Raw genomic sequence first — 19,635 nt, 5'->3', positions numbered from 1 at the left:
CGGCTATATAGTAAATGAGGCCACTACCTCATATATACTCATATGTACTACCAAGTTTAAAATAAATAAATAAATGACCCTGATGTCTTTATTCTTTATGAAGCTATGATTTGAAATGTCCCACTTTTTTAAGATTTACCAGACACATTAGATGTATTTGCACAAAGTATCGGTATGGGATCGGTATTGCCGATACCAGCCTGAATTTTCTTCAGTATCAGATGGGAAAGGGTATCGGTGGTATCGAACATCACTACTTTTTACTTTTTACTTTATTCATCCCACAGGGGGTCATTTTCTTTACAGTCCCAGAAAACGAACAAACAAAATAACTTTTCACTCAAACATCACACATGAATAGGACACAACTACATAAACATTTGCAGCTCTGCTCCATCTTGTAATGACTGATATGCTTATCAGTAACTTTAAATGCCACCATGTTGGAATATATTATAATTTATAAATAGTATTTGCTACGTCCCTCTGTACTCCCACTGGCCTTGCAGGTAGCTACAGTACAGGTATCTTTGGGTGGCACATGGGCTTCATTGTCCTGTTAGTTACACTTGAACCCAGGACACACCACTCATAGCTCACTTGTTGTTTTTGTTGTTGTTGTCTAACTATGATGTCTAGTCTGCATGCAACATATCACACTGCAGCTGTAAGCAGTGATTTTATTCATGTACGTAACTCACTGTGTGTGCACACAGGACAGGATGCTGGTGTACATGATGGCATAATGAAAATACTGTTGCATTAATATCCTCTTGAGAGTGGGCGACGAATACTGCACATGAATTTGCATAATTCTTGATTTGAACGTTTGATCATTCATTTCCAGAACATAGTGAAAAGGTTTGTTAAAGCTTCAACACATATTGAACCATTCAAGTAAAAGAAATGAGAAAAAAGCAGCAGGTCCCGTAGAACCAGTTATTCGGCTAATTGGACTAATAGATGAACAGCTGGAGCGCTGCTAGTGCTTGACAAATAATTAGAATTTAAGTTCAAAATCATGACAACCACGTGCAAACAGTAGACATTTGACATGTCACTGTTGGAAATGAATGCGTATAAATAGCAAAGTTTGAGGATCCTGGTATCGTGGTGCGTTTGTCGCCTTCTCGTCACACTGTCACGTCCATCACTCATGTTGTTGCTAACCCCTAAAGTCAAAGAAAGAAAGCACACAACTTGACAACAGAAATGCAGTTTTGCCGTTACTAGGCACATTGCATGAATTTAATAAAGTGCAAATCATACAAAATGTCCCTAAGCCTCACGAGTGACTCTCTCTGAACCTGGAATAAGTGCAGTGAAAAAGTAGACAGCCTCTTTGAGCCGTACGGTGTCAGTGTTTATAGACCCAGAGGCAAGGCTACTAGTTTTAGGCAAAAGCTGTGAACAGCAGTGTTAAAATCAAAAGGCATCCACATGAACCGCTGGTCAGTCTCGTTTGAACACCCCCCCCCTCGTCTCTTGCTGTCCCACCAATGTGACGAACTCAGTTAATACGTTTATGTGTAGACTGGATCACACGCTCTTGTGCAGCTAACTCTAAATATCTAACTCACTTCCTGAAATCTACAACCACAATCACAAGGTTACATCTCTCTCATCTCATCAACGAGGTCTGCTGGAAGACGAACTCATCACAGGGCAGTTTCTCCCTCCCCTGCTCCCATGTCCACCCTCCTGTGCACCCTGCTGTCCTCTATGTCCTCCCACTCGTCCTCCAGCCCCTCTCCATCCTGCGTTCTGATTGGTCGGTTCAAGCGAAGGAGGCGGTACCTAAGCGGCATCAAGAAGAGGGCGGGGTCTGGCATCGGGTGTGGTCTTTGAGGCGAGGTCACTCTCTCCTGCGGGACACAAGCTCTGACTTTTTCCTCCCTGGCGCTGACACGCCTCTTGTGTCTGGCCTCTGATTGGCTGGGTGGAGCTGGAGGAGGTGGAGACAGGAGCCAGTCTGAACCTTCCCCTTCACCATCTTCATCTTCATCGTCCTCATCTTCTTCTTCTTCTTCTTCTTCTTCCTCCTCTTCCTTTCCTCTGGCTTCCTCCTCCCCCTCTGCGGCAGGGTCCGTGCTCTGCCGCTGCTGGAAGAGTTTTAATCGAGCGCTGTGGAGCTTGTGGCAGAGGGTCGTCGTGGTGACGTTCTGTCGCTGCAGCTCACGGCTAAGCAGCGTGATCTTGTGGCTGCGACGTTTCAGCTCCTCCAGGAAACGCCGCTCTTCGTCCCTGAGGCTTCTTCCAAGCGACGATGCGCGGGCCCGGCCGGCCCGCAGCTCCCCACGTGCGGCAACCATCATGCATTGCTGGTCCTCTAGGAGGCGCTCTGCAGCCTCGCAACGCACCGCTAGCTCTGCTTCCTCCTCTGAGAATCACACATGAACACATTGATGTTATATGTTCACATACAGCTCAAAACTCCTTCTAGGCCTGTAGTAGGCCTAAATGGGACTACTTAACCTGTTAAGGGTGGATATTGGCAAGGACTTCACTAAACGATACGTATCACGATACATATCGTATCGTGATACGGTATTTTATGACGATACGTGAGTCACGATTCGACATTGCGATATATTACAATATTCTACATAGCTCACTAAGAAATTTTAAATGCAGCTTAAAATACAAGTTGCACATATGTACATCAGATGACAGTGATAATTCATTGGACAAATTGAGTAAAAAAAATGAATCCAAATGATCCATTTCCAATTTATCGTACATAAAATGTGGTGGTGGAGGTGCGGAAGTCGTTCACGATCAGATCAAAACATGACTTTTTCTTTCTAAAATCAATATTAAGACATTCAAAACTAATATTGTATTGTAAGAAAAAATATTGTGATATATATCGCCATATCGATTTTTTCCCCACCCTTACTATCTATCTATTGCAAATTCCCTTCTCACCCTACACCCAACTACACCCAGTTGTTATACCTCAACTCACAGTACACATTACTGAAAATGAAATAAGAACATCTGACATCAGCTTTAAAATCTGTACATGCATGAAAATACATTTGGATTATTTTAATGTCTGCTCTGAAGACATGATTGAGTACTGTATAACAGCTTGTCTTTTTGTAACAACTAAGCTACTATGACCATAAACACTATAGTAGTTTAAATGTATCTAAAGTTTTATCTCCTTTTATATTAGTTTCTTTTTATAGCATTGTACTTTTTTTTAGCAAATTCATCCTCTGCCCTGTTTGCGCTTTCCTCTCTCCAACTATAATATTACATTTCCTCCACATATCATTTTCCCCCTTATCAGCAAGTACTTCTAATTTCTTACCTGCTGTGTTTCTGTCGGGAAACCTGGAGTCTAGCTCGCAGCTTATTTCTGCAGAAAGGAGGAGAAGAGGAAACAGCAGGAAGAGAGAAAGTAGGAGATAAGGCAACGTGGAATAAAGACTCAAAGAATATCCAAAGCTGCAGGTCAGCAGCCGACTGACCGTGACAGCGCCTCTTCAGGTGTGTGATCTCCAGCTGCAGACCGGCCAGCATGGCCAGGTGCTCCTGCTTTAGGAAGGCGATGCCCCTCTCCACACTGGCCACCTGCTGCTCTAACCTCCCAGCATCCATGGCTGAACCCCTACACAACCTGAACAAATGCACACTTAAGATATCTGCAGCTCTTTACATCCAGTGTCCCTTGATATTGAACAACATCAGCTCCATGCAAACTAATTAAGTAGCTATTGTCATCAAAACATATAACAAATATTATGTTCTGTCTCGCAAAATCACATTAGTAACACTACATTAAGGTGCTTCTCTGCAACATATTGGTTTATTGGGTCATTTCCTAATAAGGACCTGAGAGCAGCGTCCTGTCATTCATTCTCTATGAGCTTCCTGATCTCTGCACGGTTGGTCGGTGGTGCTCAAGAGTCTACCTGTAACTGTGCATCCATCATCATCATCACCACCACCACCACTGACCCGTGGCCTACCGTGATACTGAAGCGGTATCCTATCCAAAGCGGCTCTCATGGATCCTCGTATCGCCGTGGTTCCGTGTGTCTGTCCTCGATGCAGCACAATTGGATAAAACAAAAGAGCCGTGCAAAAGCTTCAGGCTGCAAAACGACCGGTTCCCTTTCGTGCTCTCAGCCCGACTGCTTCGCTGTTTGTGCCTTTTTAAGTGTGAATGAATCCTGCTGCAGAGCAGGAATAACCTCCTCATAACCTTCTGGTTGTACGTGCACTGCGGTGCCGTATTGACAACAAAGCAGCCTGGTATGAGGTGTTATTAGTGCCACCAAGCAGCAGTCAGGAGCAGCAGCAGCAGCAGCAGGAGGAGGAGGAGGAGGAGCTTCTTGGATAAGATTGTAACAGCTGTTGCCAGCATGAAAGAGAATTTAATTTATTCAATGCAAACTAAATTATGGTAATTAGCGACAGTCCAAATTATGCAATAAAAGATGCATTTTCATTCATCTTTTCTGAGATAGAAATATATGCTTTACTTAAGTTTTAGATTTTTCTGCTACCAACTTTTAATTTTGTTGATGGTTGAATTAATGTCAGTCTCAATTGTTTGTAATAGTGTTCAGCAGTTTTAATCCCTAAACAGTTAATCCCCTAACAGTTTTTAAATTGCTTATATGTTTTGGAAGTAAAATCCTAATTTGCTAGGTAGCTAGCAACTATAACTGTAAAATAAAGTATAATATTTCAGTTACATTTATTATTGTTTCTCGTACATACTCTTGTATATATTCCACGCTACTGTGACAAAAAATTTCCCATCCATTTGGTAAATAACCAATGTATCATGCTTCCTATTACAATTTCCCCAGAAATGTGGAGGAGTAGAAGCATAAAGTTGGAGGTATCAGAATGTATTGAATATTGTATGAGGTACAAGCTCATGTCTGTCATTAAAATTAAGGCGCTGGGATTCATATTTTGATGACTACTGGAAGTTATTTTCATCACCGACTGATCTGCTGATTATATCCCCAATAATCATCAAAATGCCAGATTGTGAGTTTTAGTTTTTCAGAGACCAAGCTCACATCTTGTGTTAATTAATTTATTTAAGTAATTCCTATGTTCTGATTAAAAATAATCTCCTAACAATGGTTTAATTCAAACATTATTTCATCAGGCTGCCTCTCTTCTCCTCATTAGTGAGATGAAAGAGAATGTGGAGTTGCAGATGAAGAGATGAATTCAATAAACATGGGATGGGATCAACCCTGGCAGTTCACATTCCCACAATTCAGAATATGATAAAACATATAAATCTTTTTATTTTAACAATAAGTTGCACACATTAAATCAAAGCTGCAGACACAGGCCACTATGACATTCAGGTAGACTATATTTATTCAGTGCAGCACTTTGTGACAAAATGGTTGTTAGACATAATAATCTGGTCCATACAGAGGGAAACTCAGTGGGCAGAATACAGGAGTTTTCATTATTTCTGACAATTTCCTGTGAATTGCTTGACGAGGCTCAGACGCTCCTGGCAGCACTCACGCTTCTCAGTCATGCTGGGCAGGGGAACCCGCTCACGGTGCACAGAGGATTCGTAGTAAGGACAGACTTTCAGATGAGCTGATATCGGAGGGACATCTGTCATGTGCCACGAATCCACTGAGGAGAACAGACGACTGAACTCCCACACCTGTGGAGAAACAGGAGCAGAGTCAGGAAACAGTCACAAGATCTTGTGATTGACTGGTAGACTTCATGATTCATATCTTACAGGTTTGGCTCTCCACTTGGCTCCTCCGTGTGAGTAGGTCTTCCTCTCCCACCGGAGGCTGACCATCCCTTTCTCCTGCAGCAGAGACGAGCACACCTGCCTCATGAGCTGGGACACCAGAGCCAGCTGAGACAGGGACAGGCCGTCCAGGAAACTGGCCATGTGGCACAGCACCTCGTAGGGCAGCGAGCTCAGAGAGTCCTCCAGTTCTCTGTCTGCTGAGCTCCTGGGTGAGCTGTCATCCAGCGAGGCCGCAAGAGTCGGACGAATGTTGAAACTCCTCAGATGTTTGCTGTAAGGAAGAAAAACGAACAGTGACAACATCATTCAGTGAAACAAACAGGTGCAAAATGTGTTTTAAAAAGCAGTCTACACCCGAATGTATCATTGTGTTTGCTCAAGAACTTTAATTAGCGTCCAGTGATTTGTAACGACAAGTAACTGTGTAGCTGTTAGCTTAGTGTTAAAAATAAAACAGAGGAAAGAATAAATATTTGCAAACTGGTGATACCTGGAGCGCAAGGAATTAATTTAGACATTGCAAGTCTTTAGCCATAGTATTTTTTTTGCGCAGGTGGGGGCAGAAAAAACAAGCACTGACATGTTATCCCATCTGATAAACAGCTGCTTTTACACTGAGCTGCCACAGAGCAGCGTTGACATTTGACTGAAATCATTTTAAATGGTAATGAATGGTGATGAATATATGCTCACTCGTAGGTGACGGTGGCTTCCTGTGTGGATGGCTGAAACCTCCTCTGGCTGTAGGTGCACCCTAAATACGCTAGAGGACATCTCTGCTCGAACCATCCGCTCAGACACGTCTGGATGTCACTGTGCACGTTCCTGCAACAGAGGTGGAAGTTCATACATTCATTCAACACGAGCGACATGTCACTCCCGCAAATCTGCAGCCGAGGAAACAGAAGTCACTCTTCTTAAAATGAACAAGATTGCAAGTTAAGACAGATTATATTTTATTTTTTTAGGGAGCTCCACAACTATAAACTGACTATAATGTTAGTTCTTTGACATACGACTTGCAGACTGCAGTGAGGAGCTCATTTGGTTCTCATTCAAACCACAGACTCAGTCACACTGTAGTTTTAACAGACACCTGACATGTGTGGCGAACTCCCTGCGGTGGAAGGTGTGACCACAGATGAAGGTGAAGACACAGCTGGCTCTGTTATGTCTGCTGTTCACGCTCTCCGCCTGCAGCTGGAGCTGAAGCTTCAGGGGCCTGTCCACCATCACCTCCGCCAGGGTCGTCGTCTTTTTAAAGGGAGCCGAGCGAAACGAGTGCGTCTGCGTTCCCAGATCTACGAAGAGCCCGTCAGCCGCCTTCGACTCGCTGATCTGTGGAGACGCCTTCAGTCAGTGCTTGATTTATTAGAAATTAACCTCTTCATCGTTCTTTTCACTACCTTGTGACCCATGACTTCTCTCTCAGCGTAGCCAAGCAGGGTGGCTGCTGCCTCATCGGCGAACCAGTCGTCTTCGTTGGCTCCCAGGTCGGATGTGTCCACACACCGAGGTTCACTCTGAGCCCGAACAGCTGTGTCGTACAGATGAACACGCTGCCTGTAGTGATAGCTGACTGGGACCTGACAGGAATCAAAACACATGAAAACATCACTGTTTTGTAATGTTAAAGGTGTCAGTTCACTTCGTTCTTTTGATTTGCAGTAAATAAATAAAGCTGTTGAATCATCACCTTGAAAGAGCGCAACGTCTGCACGGGAATAGGCTCCAAGTTGCCGTAGACAAAATCCCTCTCTCTCGGAGTACAGGCCTCGATTTGACCAAAAGCGAGCAGCATGCGGCCGTGATGCACCATGTACATGTTGTACTCCTGTGGGGTGAGCTCCTGGCCCAGGCGCTCCAGCACCCCCTCCTGCCACGGTGCATGCCCGGACTTGACTTTGTCCTGTGGAGGGCATGTTTGGGACTCAGAAGAACCAGTTGTGTCTTTGTGCGCTTCAGATGTTATCTTCTGCCTCTTAGCCTCTTCTGGATCTTCCTCACTCTGGGCTGTCGCCTTCTCAACGGGTTTTGCCGAATCTTTCTGCTTGTTTAGCTTTTCCTCAGCTGCAGCACATCCGCCTTTATCCATGCTAAACAGCAACTCACACAGGTTGTAGTTCTCTTTGTTCAGAACTTGTCCGTCACTGTCCTGTGGAGTTTCTTCAGCAACATTATTCTCATACTCCTGGACACCTACCGGAAAAAAAAAATAAATAAATAATGTGTTATAGTATTAGAATATGTTCTGGTCACATATGTGTTCCTGTAAAGTTCCTGGAGGTCACATTTAGATTTCAAAACTATCTAATTCTATGATTTTGGGCCTTTACTTTTTGTTGTTGTTTTGTTCATGTTATACTCAAGTTCACCTTCAGAGTTATCTTTGTTTGCGACACCATTGACAAACCCAACCGCTGTCTCCTCTTCCTTCTCATCTTGAATTTCCTCCTCTTCTTCCTCCATCATTTCCGGATAGAGGGGCTTCATCTTCAGGCGGCCGTAAAGGTCTGACTGATCGACCAGAGCCATGGCCAGATCCAAGGCCTCCCCCTGCTCCTTGCTTTCCCTCAGCACATTCTCCTGCAGGGCTTTGTCGTTGTGTGGGTTTGTGTCGTCCGTCGGCCAGCGGAGCCACTCCATGGAGCAGCACACCACGCTGGCTGGACACACCTGGAGGTGAGCAGCCTGTGCAGAGCGGGGCAGGTGGAGGGGGCAGCCGTACCCAGCATTGAGGCAGGGCACCCTCACGTTGGGGCAGAGCAGCAGGTGATCCTCCTCCTTGCACAGGTGGAAGAGAGCTCCACAGAGCAGGCGGCAGGAGGTGAGCACACAGCACACAGAGACCTCCACCCGAGTCCTGCAGCGCCGGCTGTAGCAGGAGTCACAGTGGACATGCTGCCTCACCCTGGAGGCTCGAGAACGATGACTCTGATTGGATGAGAAAATAAAACAGAGGAGCAGAATGAAAGAATTGATGAATAAGAAAAAACGTTTGGACACTCAATATTTCCTCCCGAGGGATGAATGAAGTATTTTTCTATCCAATATCATACAGGTATAGCCTGGATCTGGATCTTTGAAAAGTGAACTTTCACTGTCATGAGAGCCACCAAAGAAAACAGAGCTGACATTGCAGAGAATGATGGAAATGTGCACGATATAGACCCCTTCGTTTGTTTGTAAACAATGTGACGTGTTGTGAGGGGCGGGGCTTAATTGGATGCCAAACATCTCAAACACTAGTCTATAAATTCCGGTTAGCATATTTCAATGGACTGTTTTGGCCCGAATGGATGTGGAAAACGCATATTTCAGATTATATACTAAAGCACATACTTTCCGACACCGTACGTGAGTGTTATTTTTAAAAGTTGACTCTGGCTGATGGCACTAGCTACACCCAATGACCCCTACACTTTCTGGATGGACGATTTGACCAAAGGAGGACACAGAGCAGATGAAGTGAAGCCTCTCCAGCAAAGATATTACAAGAAGTAAGTGGAATCACTGCGGAGTACGGGGTAACGTAGCAAATGTAACTTCTGCTTGGACACCCCTGGACCATGCAAGTAACATTACGTTAGCTCGCGGTTAGCATTAGCATTGACATGTAACAAGAATCCCCTAAGTAATGATTAACGTAACGTCACGATTTCAGTCACGATTCTAACCCATAACTATCCAGGCTGAAACTGATGATGCATTAGAAATTAATCTTATCTGATATTAAGTGTGCCCTCTTTAATTGTCTCACTCCAATCCTTTCTTTTTAATAACCAAAGCCAAACCAAAGATGTCTGTAGCTGGCAGTTTTTTGGTTTTGGCACCAAAAATATAGCAAGACGACATTTTAATGGTTGAAAATGACAGCGTTTGCCTCAAGTCTGTTTTGCCTCCAGTTAACGTTGTGACGTCACAGTGACGTAGGCCATGAAGGGGTCTAAATAACTTACTGAACACCTGAAACGCGATATATGAAATAGTAAGTTACGACTCACCATAACCACAGGAGTTTGTATCTGTTGAGACTTTAATGCCTGCAAGGAAAATACAATGAATCACAGTAACAACACATAAGTCATGCTAACATGCATCATGCTAACATGCAGCAATTGTCAATGCATATACTTCGATATAAAATAAATTTGATGTTTCATTTGAAAAAATAAAGATAAAACAAATCTTTTCACTGCTCATCCAAGTGGCATGTTCAACTCTAAATCACTGGTGGGAATATTATGTTTTATTCCTATATTGATCCTAGTAAAAAAATATATACCACCAGTCATTTAGAGCTGAGGAAGAGACTTGGAGGAGCAGTGAAACAATTTCACCTTCGTTTTGTTCTGAATGACTGGGAATCTTCATAAAAATATTGAACAAATGAAACAAATGAAATTTGACTCGATGAAGCCACTAAAAGAAAAAATCAGGTCATCTCAAAATAATTCATGACGATCAGTTCAATAAATCAAGTCTGGAGTGAAAGTCATACAGTGCAAATGTGACCTCCAGAGCCATGACATGAGCAATAACATGTGAAAAAAATCATTTAAGTTGTTGAGACATTTCTTTTTCCTTATAATCCTTGTAATCTTCCTTCTTGTAAACAGTAATCAAAGAGACAAAGCACTCAAAAATCAACAGAAGACACAGAAGTTCTGCAAAGCAGTTTGACCTGATGCAGATTTTGTTATCTGTGCTCTCCATGTACTATGTAACTTGACTCTGCAGCTTCTTTGTAAACAGTTCAATTGTCACATTGAAAAACTCAGCAGTCTCAAACAAGCACTAAAAGCAAATGAAATATTAAACTTGTATTACTTATCACAGCAGTTTCGCTTTTCTGCGTTCAGTTAAAAACAACAACAACAAGTGTTTTCACAATTGGCTGAAAACTTCTGGACAAAATGTCTTACCAAATCTCCAGCACAGACTTCAGACTTTCTGTTTTGTCTCTTTGCTTTGCTTTCTGTCCTTGTGCTCGTTGAACATGCAGGTTAAAATTAGCCAAGCAGCATGGAGGAGGTTGAGAAGGAGAAAAAACTCCCCCCTCCGTTTCACAACATGCTGCAGCCGATTCAAACTTCAATAAGAACTTTCTATCATTTATTTCTGGTGCTGAATTCATGGGACTGAAAACCTGAATTTTCAAAACAGAATTAATAGTTTATCCTCTGATGTAATTTCTGCAAACACGTGTATTGTTTGAAATACTCAAATCTCCACCGGAGGACAGTATTTGGATATTTAAACCAGCTTCATTTTGCTTTCAATGTGAATTAGGGCAAAGAAGAGACTTCCTGATGTAAGAGGTTGACCGGCCTGTAATCCAAACCATGTTTCTGGCCACCTGTGTAACATTTCTCTGTCAGTGCTCCGCTCTATTTATAACACATTCGCATAGCACACACACACACACACACACACACACACACACAGACCCATAAAAATCACAAGGCCGAGTGCAAGGAGCACGTTTCTCTCTTTCCCAGCTCATACAGTGGTAAGTTAAAGTCTCTTCTACTCGTCCCTTTGACTGTGTCACTGTCCCGTTGTGTTTATATTTAACTCAAGAGATTTACGGTTTCCTCACCATTTTCAGCACAGAGCTGCAGTTTCAGAGGAAGAAGGCCGGGCCAAGAATATTTGAATAATGGTACGGTGTACGGTTTGCAGCAATAAAATCACATTTTGTTGAATAGCATTTGTTTCCCTCGAAGTAGCTTGTTAAAGTTTATTAAATGCTTCCATTTCATAGTATTTGATGGTATCATACAGTATTTTATGTTCTTTTCATTGAAGCTGCATGTTTTCAGAGCTGCAACATTACCTCAAATACTGTAGATGTCTTTTGCATCTACAAAAATCCTACATTTTAGAGTTTTAAAACCTAAAATATTTAACATAAATGCCAACTGTCCATGCAAGCATGCTTGTAATGTAAAAATAATACTGAAATTTATTATAAAAACTTGAAAAAACAAAACAAAAACAATGTCTCTTTTTTTTCTACCATAATCTAAATCAGAGTCATCGTTCTCGAGCCTCCAGGGTGAGAAAGCATGTCCACTGTGACTCCTGCTACAGCCGGCGCTGCAGGACTCGGGTGGAGGTCTCTGTGTGCTGTGTGCTCATCCCCTGCCCTCTTCTCTGTGGAGCTCTCTTCCACCTGTGCAAGGAGGAGGATCACCTGCTGCTCTGCCCCAACGTGAGGGTGCCCTGCCTCAATGCCGAGTACGGCTGCCCCCTCCACCTGCCACGCTCTGCGCAGGCTGCTCACCTCCAAGCGTGTCCGGCCAGCGTGGTGTGTTGCTCCATGGAGTGGAACCGCTGGCCGGCCAACGATGCCCACTCTCACCCGAACACGGACCTGCATGAGAATCTGCTCAGAGAGAGGGAGGAGGGAGGATGCCTGGACCTGGCCATGGCCCTCAAAGACCAGGACCGTCTGTTTCACTGCATAAAGATGAAGAATCTTTTCCCCGAGCTGACCCAGAGCGTGGCGGAGGAGGAGAGAGAGGAAGAGAGGAGGAGGAAGAAGAAGAAGAAGAAGGAAAAGCAGGCCGTCATGGAGAAGGAGGCAGATCCAAAAGAAGACAGCAATCACACCTGGGAAACGTTTAACATGTTCAACATCCACAAATCTGTTGAAAATGGGCCCGAGGATGAAGATGAGGATGAGGTTGAATATGTGCGTGAGCTAACTCAGGAGGAGAGAGACGCTCTTGCCAGAGGATCAGGAGTGGATGCTGACCTCTTAGAAAACTATAACGCCTGGGAGCGCATGTTCAGTATGGAGATGGGAGGCTGCAGAGAAGCTGGAGGGGCGTCTGCAGCAGGCAGGGGACAGGGACTCAGTAAAGGGACGGAGAAAGGCCTGGACACTCTTACTGAGGAAGAGCCCGACATGGGTGCAACAGCATCAAACGCCGCCGCTCCTTCCACATCCTCCTCCTCTCTGGCTGGAAATTTGAGGAAGAAGAAATTTGTGTATGGACACGTGGAGCCGATGAAGATCATCACCGTGCGGACTTTTAAAGTCCCAACCAGCTTCTCTGCAAAGCAGGGCCGCATCCGAAACCCTGGTTTCTACAAGAGGGAGAGCGAAGCTGTGGACACCAGCGACCTCGGGGTGCCGCTAGAGGACATGCCCGTATGGGAAGAAGTTCAGGTCAGGCAAAGAAATTCAGACTCTTTTTTTAATCTTTTTAGTCATTTTTAGATATACAGACATAAATCAAAGGAACAGGCATTCGTTTGTAGCTGTTTCGCTGGTAACCTGACCCTCAAAGCCTGAATGGTTTGCGTCATTGACATTAGTCAAAATGTGGCTGAACACTGGGAAGTTGTGCTTTAGTCTGGAAGACATTTGTGGCATCCCAAGGATACAACCAATTTCGTTTTTACCAACTAATTCCTCCAAATAACTCTCTCTTCCTACCTCTCCCCGGTCTTGCAAGGTCCCCCCCGACCTGCAACTGACAGCACCAATTTGTCATCATTACCATAATGGCAGCTTTTTTCCCCTAACGTTCAGGCACACAGATGTTCAGGTCTTAAAGGGTTAATGTTAGTCCAGTATAATCTACCTTTTAGCTCTCATTTTGGTCCCCTCCGGGTCCTGAGGCTAATAATGAGCTATTTAGCACTAAATGCTGCAGAGATTTTGCATCAATATTTAAAAAGAAAATGTCTGGAAATTAACTTATATTATGACTTTAACAGTTTTGTGTCACTATTTTGGTATTTTAGAGACATGCGCTCTGCGACGTCCTGATAAAAATGTTGGATTTGCCTCTCAGGCCACTCTGCTGTGCTCCCTGGAGAGGGAGCAGCGAGGTCACCTCATTGCAGAGAGCAAATGCACGGACGGCCTTTTGCAAGATGAAGGAACACAGACTTACAACTTCCTGTCCGCTCCTTTCCGGAGGAACGCGTCACTGGCCGACCTGACCGCAGGAAAACCGCTGGAGCTGCACCTTCAGCTGCAGGTGGAGAGCGTCACCAGCCGACACCACAAGGCCACCTCCGCCTTCACCTTCCTCTGTGGACACTCCTTCCAGCGCAGAGAATATGGCAAACATTATAAGTTGGTTTTCTTTATTAGAGTTTTATTTGAATTCACACCTGCATGAGAGGCTTCTTCACAATATAACTTGAACTAGAACCAGTTTGTTGAGATGAAACCGTCTCTAATGATCATAGTAATCCTGTGACACGCAGGAACATCCACGGTGACATCCAGATGGGTGTGAACGGATGGTTCGAGCAGAGATGCCCCTTGGCGTACCTGGGATGCACCTACAGCCAGAGGAGGTTTCAGCCGTCCACACACGAGGCCTTCGTCAAGTACAAGTGAGGAAAAAACAGTTTATTTAGTCTGCCACCTGGGGGCAGCAGAAACGAGCTGTGATCACAACATTTACTGTAAGTAGCGTCAGTATTTACAATGTGGTTTTGGACACCTAATCAAATATTCCTTCTACTCTTTAGGGCTTTTACTTTCTACTTGCAAAGGAAGAAAATTCCTGCTAAAAAATATTGACCCCAGCAGCTTTTAGAATCACATTTAAGTTTCATTTAATAACCTTTTTATTAAGAAGCCCTTTAATCCTTGGAGACAAATTTCTGCCATGAAGGGCTCGTTCAAATACTCTTACTTTCATCTTTGTCTGCAGTGAGGATCTGGGTTGCTTCAGCCTGCACCCAGTCATCCCCACCTCTCTGAACAACGCCTGCCAGCCGACCGGGAGCGCGGCGGCCTCCTCCGCCACCCACAGAAGGGGAGGAAGCAGAACAGGAGCAGGGGAGGACTCTCTGAGCTCGCTGCCCTACGAGGTGCTGTGCCACATGGCCAGTTTCCTGGACGGCCTGTCCCTGTCTCAGCTGGCTCTGGTGTCCCGGCTCATGAGGCAGGTGTGCTCGTCTCTGCTGCAGGAGAGAGGGATGGTCAGCCTCCGGTGGGAGAGGAAGACCGACTCTTACGGAGCAGCAAAGTGGAGGGTGAAGCAGAAGGTAATGTAATGTGTAAATGAATGTGAATTAAGAAATTAAGATCGTCTCCCCCTCTCTGCCTGATTGCTTCGACTACACTTAAATGACTAAATAACACAAGCTTTCACTCTTCTTTGAACAGTCACATCAGGCTAGATTTGAGTAAATAGCCAGCGCCAAAGCTGTAAAGTATCTGTTTACAGTTTACATTCTTTCTTCTCCATCTCCCCCTGCAGGTGTGGCAGTTTAGCACTTTGTTCTCGCCTGTGGACGCTTGGCGCTTCCAAGACGTAGCGTCCATGTCTGAGCATCTAAAGGCGTGTCCGTACTACGAGATAGAGGCCAAGACGGAGAAGATTCGCCTGCCACGCATGCGAGAGCAAATACAAACCAGCACCAGCTGCAAAGCTCCCACTCTGGTCAACTTGTTCCACCAGAAGAGGATCATGATGTAGAAAACCTTATTTTATTGCTCTTCTCATATACAGTTAGTGTTGACTTTAATGCTGCCACACTTTGCAACAACTTTGATGAAGTCATTATCGTAGTCTTACGGGTCTTTAGCTTTATGAGAAAAAATTGCTGTTAGTAATTGTGTCAGAAATAAACAAAGAAATAAACTGAAAAGGATCTGCTGTATCTACTACAAAAATGTGAGAATAAATTTAATGAAATTGTTCACGCTAAGGTTTTAGGTGAGGACAAATTAAAAAGACTAGTTAAAAATTAGGGATAAATCAGGAAGTTTTTTGGATCAGAAACAAGTATTTTCTTTGCAGTACTCTTAATTTACATAAATAATTACACACATGAATGAAAACTTGTCTCGCACAGTACACCTTAGAAAAAAAAGTTTTTTTTTAACCTTGTCAGCTTTAAAATAAACAATAGATAGAAAAGAAAATATCTGGGACCTCAACAAGTGGTTATATAGAATAAACAATACTTTTGTCTTGTGAATCACAGAAAAATGTTATAATCATGTAAAAAAGTAAACAATTCCCACACACATAGTCTAGTGGACTAAAAAGCAAATCTGCTAAGTTTTGCTTGTTGTTTGCTTTCCATGTTAAACATAAACTGCTTCATCATGAGGTAGAACTGAAGTATTTTAGATGCTCTCTAGTGGTCACTGCTCGCCTTAGTGAAGACATCTGCTCTGAGCAGTCTGTAAAACAGAACCATGTTCATGGTGGAGACGAGGCTCAGGCCGGCCGTCCCCATCATCAGGACGTAACGAGGCATCTGTTCACTGTGACCTGCCAGCCAGTGGGTCATCCAGCCCAGCGTGCAGACACGAAACAGCAAAAACCTGCAGAAGACACAATCAGGTCACAACCGAGTATCATTGTCAAGAAGGGAGGAGGTTGTTGAGGTGAGGACCCAGATGCAGGACTATTGATGAGGCAGGATCTCCAAAACAAAAAGGTACTTAATGATTAACAAAAAGCGCTGCGCACGGCAGGAAAACCTAAAATACAAAAGAATCATCAAACATGGCAAGGTAACCTGTAGCAAGACGTGTAACAAGGACAAGGAAACATGGAACATAGCATGGAGACGTTAGAGTAACATTAACGACGCGACCAGGAACAAAGGGAAAGGCAGGGCTACATATACACATGAGGACCCAGGGATGACAAGACACAGGTGAGACGCATGAAGACAATCAACGCAGGTGAGACAAATTAACAATCAAGAGACAAAGAGGCACAAGACAGGAAATCCGGAACTTAACAAAATAAAACAGGATACACACCATGACACAGACAGACATGGAACCCTGACAACCATCATGGAGCTGTGATGAAAAGCCACCGTGAAGATCAGCAAAATACATATACAATATCAATATGGGAATATGTCGTGAAATTTTTTTTTCCGATACAATACTGATTTGAATGTCTAAGTATCGATTTTGCAATAAAAAGAAAAAGTCATGTTTTGGGCCAATAAACTGATGTCATCTGATGAACATATAGTACGTACAACTTGTATTTTAAGCTGCATTTAAAATTTTTCATATAGAATATTGCAATATATCACAATAATGTATCGCATCGTGACTCAAGTATCGCGATACGTATCGTGAAGTTCTTGCAAATACCCAACCTACTTTAAAGGTATAAAACTTGATTCACTTTTACCATTCACTCTCCCGCACCATATCAGAGCTACATTAAGCTATGCAAAGCCAAGGGAACATTTCATGCTGGTTTTTGGCGACACACTAACAACAATGAAAAGAAAACTGTAATTTAAAAGACCAGTGGCTAAAACCAAGCAGGAAATTCATTAAAAATATGTTTGTTGTGTACTGTATCAGCTTGTTAATATCATATGTTATGTTGTGTAACTTTAAAATGAACATATATAGATGCTTTTACGTGAAAACATGTCACTTTTCAATAAGAATAACTGAGCTCCTCACGTTCCCAGGTTGAACCAGCTGATGACGCTGTAGGTGAGAGACGGCCGAGGGGTCCTGAGTCCAGTGTCCGGCCTGTTCCTCCGTCCCGACAGGAGCATGAGCTGTCTGATATGAAGGAAAACAGAGTTTATCTCCACCAGCAGAGACACCACGGCGAAGCCCAGGTAAAGGCGGGACGTTACAGCCAAAGCGAAGCAGGAGATCACCTGTGGACAGAGTTTAAATAAAACATATTCAGGCACCGGTGTAAAGAAGAGTCTCTAGTAGTGTTTGTTTCATGTCTGTTTGCTGTTGCATGCTTCAGAAAGACTTTACGAGCGCTAAGGACTAAGGTGCAGAGCTCTCTCAGACATTGTACTTCACACATGTGCATATACACAAACACAGGTCAAAGTTTCGTACCACAGAGTGGTGAAGGAGCAGCTCCCAGGACCGTTTCAAAGGCTGGTTCAAGGCCATGTCTAAGAGGTCATGGATAAAATAACCTGAAGAGAAAGCAGTATCCAACTTATATACAGAACACAATGCAATTAAAAACTATTTGTTCATTTGCAAGTGAATCAGCTCATATTAATATCAGTATAAACACGTGTGCATGGAGGGGGGGGGCACCTGTGGAAACAGCTACAAGGCCGTGGGAGGTCGGGGAGTAAAAGCAGATGAAGTCTTCCACCATGTGAGGATGACGGTGAAAACTGAACGATGAGAGACCACAGTGATAGTAAGACTCTAATGAAGTGTAAACACGACCTGCCGTGTCTCTTAACTCACCACAGCACAGCTCCTGCTCCCGTTATGAGGCTGTGAACCAAAGACGTGCTGATATTCCTCCACTTCCAGGTTTTATTTGGTGCCGGCTGAACCGTGGACGGCGGGAGTCTGACGACCGAGTTCAGCAGTCTGAAGGAGCAGGCAGATGCTCCGACGAGGAGAAGCGTTGATTTCAGATCCATGCGTAGACCGTCACATGTGCCCCTGCGTTCAGTTTACATTTAAGCTGAACAACAAAGTCTCTTCCCCATGTACTCTCCAACACACATTCCTGCCTTAACGGGAACTGATAAACTGATCACTGATTACAGGTGAAAGTTCGTGGCTGCACAGTCTCTATTACTTACCGGCTCATTATGTTCACTAACAGCAATGAAACAGTTCTGCACTAATTCTTCATGAGAGGGAACTGTCTGAACAATAATAATAATAATAATAATCTCTGTGGTAACTTCACAAGCACAAAGTTGCACAAGGTACATTTGAAATTTCCAGACTAAATAAATAAAAATAAAATAAATTTAAAAAATCCAATTTATGGTATTTGAGCAAATAGTTAAATAAATTACGGAATTAAATGTCAGTTTTCATTAATCCGAATACATAAGCTGTTATGTCAGCAAGTAATTTTATAATTTTAAAGATTAAAGCTTAGCAATGTAGCTCAGTTAAATAGAGCAAACTAAGATAAATTTAGTGGACATTTATTTATTTATTTATTTTTATTGTAGTTGATCATCTATGATCATCTATGTAGTCTACTGTGTGCTCTCACATAAACACATTAGCTGTGCTGCCAAGCGCCTTTTTTATTTTAGATATTCATAGTTTTATGTGTTAGAAAGTTGAACAGTAGTAACAGTCATTGAAACATGAATAGGTTTTCATACACTGGTTTGCATTTTCATATTTTTCCAGACCTGGGAATTTATAAAAATCAAATACTTTCCATATTCATGTAGGAACCCTGCAAACAAATAATTAATATTAGTCCCATTATCAACAGCGACATAAAAGGGATCTAAATGAAAACATATTTTGGGGAATGGATAATATAATAGGTTACTTCCACAATGTATTTTTCTCATTATGTTTTTGCATTTATTTTTTGTATAAAACTATTAGCACCACACAATAAATACAGCCTGCTCTGAAGATTACACTACTTGTGTTAGAAAGTGTTTCTGATATTTTATCCACTTAAGAATGCATGAAAAGATTAAATTAGGATTTAATGATAATAAAATGTCACCTTTTTCTAATAAAAGGCTCAGTGGGTGTATTATTTTTTCTGTCAGATCAGAGATAAAAGATAAATGTGAGTAAAAATAAAGATTTGTAAACACGTACAGTGATTAATTGACATTTTCCGCCATTTCTTGACAAATATAAGTTCTATAAGTTTATAGATTCAAACTGAGTGATTTTTCCCTGCTGAAAAACTTGACTATGAGTGACAGTAGCTACCTCTGGTTTTGTAAGTTGCTGCTGTGTCGCCTGTCCTTTCAGCTTTCAGCCTCGTCAGCCCTTTCTCTCCGCTGCCCTTGTTGGAAAACAAAAAGACTACGAGCGGCTTTCTCTGCAACAATAACCGAGGGGAGGACTGAACGTGAGCGGCCGCAGCACCGAAACCATTCGTTCACTGCGCGGACAAAAGTAACTT

General features: G+C 43.1%; 4 protein-coding genes across 4 annotated transcripts; 1 reads left to right on the top strand and 3 right to left on the bottom strand.

The window, feature by feature from the left end:
• Window positions 1-254: 254 nt before the first annotated feature.
• On the bottom strand, window positions 255-4,288 carry ccdc92bb (coiled-coil domain containing 92Bb). The gene is made up of 4 exons (XM_047607189.1): window positions 3,981-4,288; window positions 3,480-3,628; window positions 3,320-3,367; window positions 255-2,380 (listed from the first exon to the last, which is right to left on the bottom strand). Exons 2-4 carry the CDS (start codon window positions 3,607-3,609, stop codon window positions 1,659-1,661), a joined length of 900 nt encoding a protein of 299 aa, XP_047463145.1. The 5' UTR covers window positions 3,610-3,628; window positions 3,981-4,288; the 3' UTR covers window positions 255-1,658.
• A 1,048-nt stretch (window positions 4,289-5,336) lies between these two features.
• On the bottom strand, window positions 5,337-10,847 carry LOC125021446 (F-box only protein 40-like). Its single transcript, XM_047607522.1, has 9 exons — window positions 10,693-10,847; window positions 9,772-9,810; window positions 8,143-8,701; window positions 7,464-7,966; window positions 7,174-7,353; window positions 6,864-7,105; window positions 6,461-6,592; window positions 5,747-6,038; window positions 5,337-5,665 (listed from the first exon to the last, which is right to left on the bottom strand). Exons 2-9 carry the CDS (start codon window positions 9,772-9,774, stop codon window positions 5,456-5,458), a joined length of 2,121 nt encoding a protein of 706 aa, XP_047463478.1. The 5' UTR covers window positions 9,775-9,810; window positions 10,693-10,847; the 3' UTR covers window positions 5,337-5,455.
• A 349-nt stretch (window positions 10,848-11,196) lies between these two features.
• Window positions 11,197-15,397, top strand: LOC125021447 (F-box only protein 40-like). Its single transcript, XM_047607523.1, has 7 exons — window positions 11,197-11,279; window positions 11,379-11,432; window positions 11,805-12,947; window positions 13,579-13,865; window positions 14,000-14,131; window positions 14,455-14,791; window positions 15,007-15,397. Exons 2-7 carry the CDS (start codon window positions 11,430-11,432, stop codon window positions 15,223-15,225), a joined length of 2,121 nt encoding a protein of 706 aa, XP_047463479.1. The 5' UTR covers window positions 11,197-11,279; window positions 11,379-11,429; the 3' UTR covers window positions 15,226-15,397.
• Window positions 15,398-15,604: 207 nt separating this feature from the next.
• On the bottom strand, window positions 15,605-19,576 carry LOC125021449 (TLC domain-containing protein 2-like). The gene is made up of 6 exons (XM_047607526.1): window positions 19,440-19,576; window positions 17,973-18,176; window positions 17,814-17,896; window positions 17,604-17,686; window positions 17,202-17,407; window positions 15,605-16,082 (listed from the first exon to the last, which is right to left on the bottom strand). Exons 2-6 carry the CDS (start codon window positions 18,152-18,154, stop codon window positions 15,893-15,895), a joined length of 744 nt encoding a protein of 247 aa, XP_047463482.1. The 5' UTR covers window positions 18,155-18,176; window positions 19,440-19,576; the 3' UTR covers window positions 15,605-15,892.
• Window positions 19,577-19,635: the final 59 nt, after the last annotated feature.

This window comes from Mugil cephalus, chromosome 15, assembly GCF_022458985.1.
Source record: "Mugil cephalus isolate CIBA_MC_2020 chromosome 15, CIBA_Mcephalus_1.1, whole genome shotgun sequence".
Lineage (NCBI taxonomy): Eukaryota > Metazoa > Chordata > Actinopteri > Mugiliformes > Mugilidae > Mugil > Mugil cephalus.
Note: the sequence above shows the minus strand (reverse complement) of the source record. Positions and strands in the feature narration are given on the sequence as shown.

Bases quoted from the DNA above. Each gene is read 5' to 3' on its own strand.
- ccdc92bb (XM_047607189.1), bottom strand. From the start codon at position 3,609: ATGGATGCTGGGAGGTTAGAGCAGCAGGTGGCCAGTGTGGAGAGGGGC. The intron at 3,368-3,479 runs GTCAGTCGGCTG...TCCTTTCTGCAG, and splicing joins CCTGAAGAGGCGCTGTCACG to AAATAAGCTGCGAGCTAGAC. The intron at 2,381-3,319 runs GTAAGAAATTAG...TGTGATTCTCAG, and splicing joins TCCCGACAGAAACACAGCAG to AGGAGGAAGCAGAGCTAGCG.
- LOC125021446 (XM_047607522.1), bottom strand. The intron at 7,967-8,142 runs GTGAACTTGAGT...TTTTTCCGGTAG, and splicing joins AAACAAAGATAACTCTGAAG to GTGTCCAGGAGTATGAGAAT. The intron at 7,106-7,173 runs GTAGTGAAAAGA...GCGTCTCCACAG, and splicing joins GAGAAGTCATGGGTCACAAG to ATCAGCGAGTCGAAGGCGGC.
- LOC125021447 (XM_047607523.1), top strand. The intron at 13,866-13,999 runs GTTGGTTTTCTT...TGTGACACGCAG, and splicing joins GAATATGGCAAACATTATAA to GAACATCCACGGTGACATCC. The intron at 14,792-15,006 runs GTAATGTAATGT...CTCCCCCTGCAG, and splicing joins AGTGGAGGGTGAAGCAGAAG to GTGTGGCAGTTTAGCACTTT.
- LOC125021449 (XM_047607526.1), bottom strand. From the start codon at position 18,154: ATGGATCTGAAATCAACGCTTCTCCTCGTCGGAGCATCTGCCTGCTCC. The intron at 17,408-17,603 runs GTACGAAACTTT...CTCTGTCCACAG, and splicing joins TGCTCCTTCACCACTCTGTG to GTGATCTCCTGCTTCGCTTT. The intron at 16,083-17,201 runs GTGAGGAGCTCA...TGTCTTCTGCAG, and splicing joins AGCTGGTTCAACCTGGGAAC to GTTTTTGCTGTTTCGTGTCT.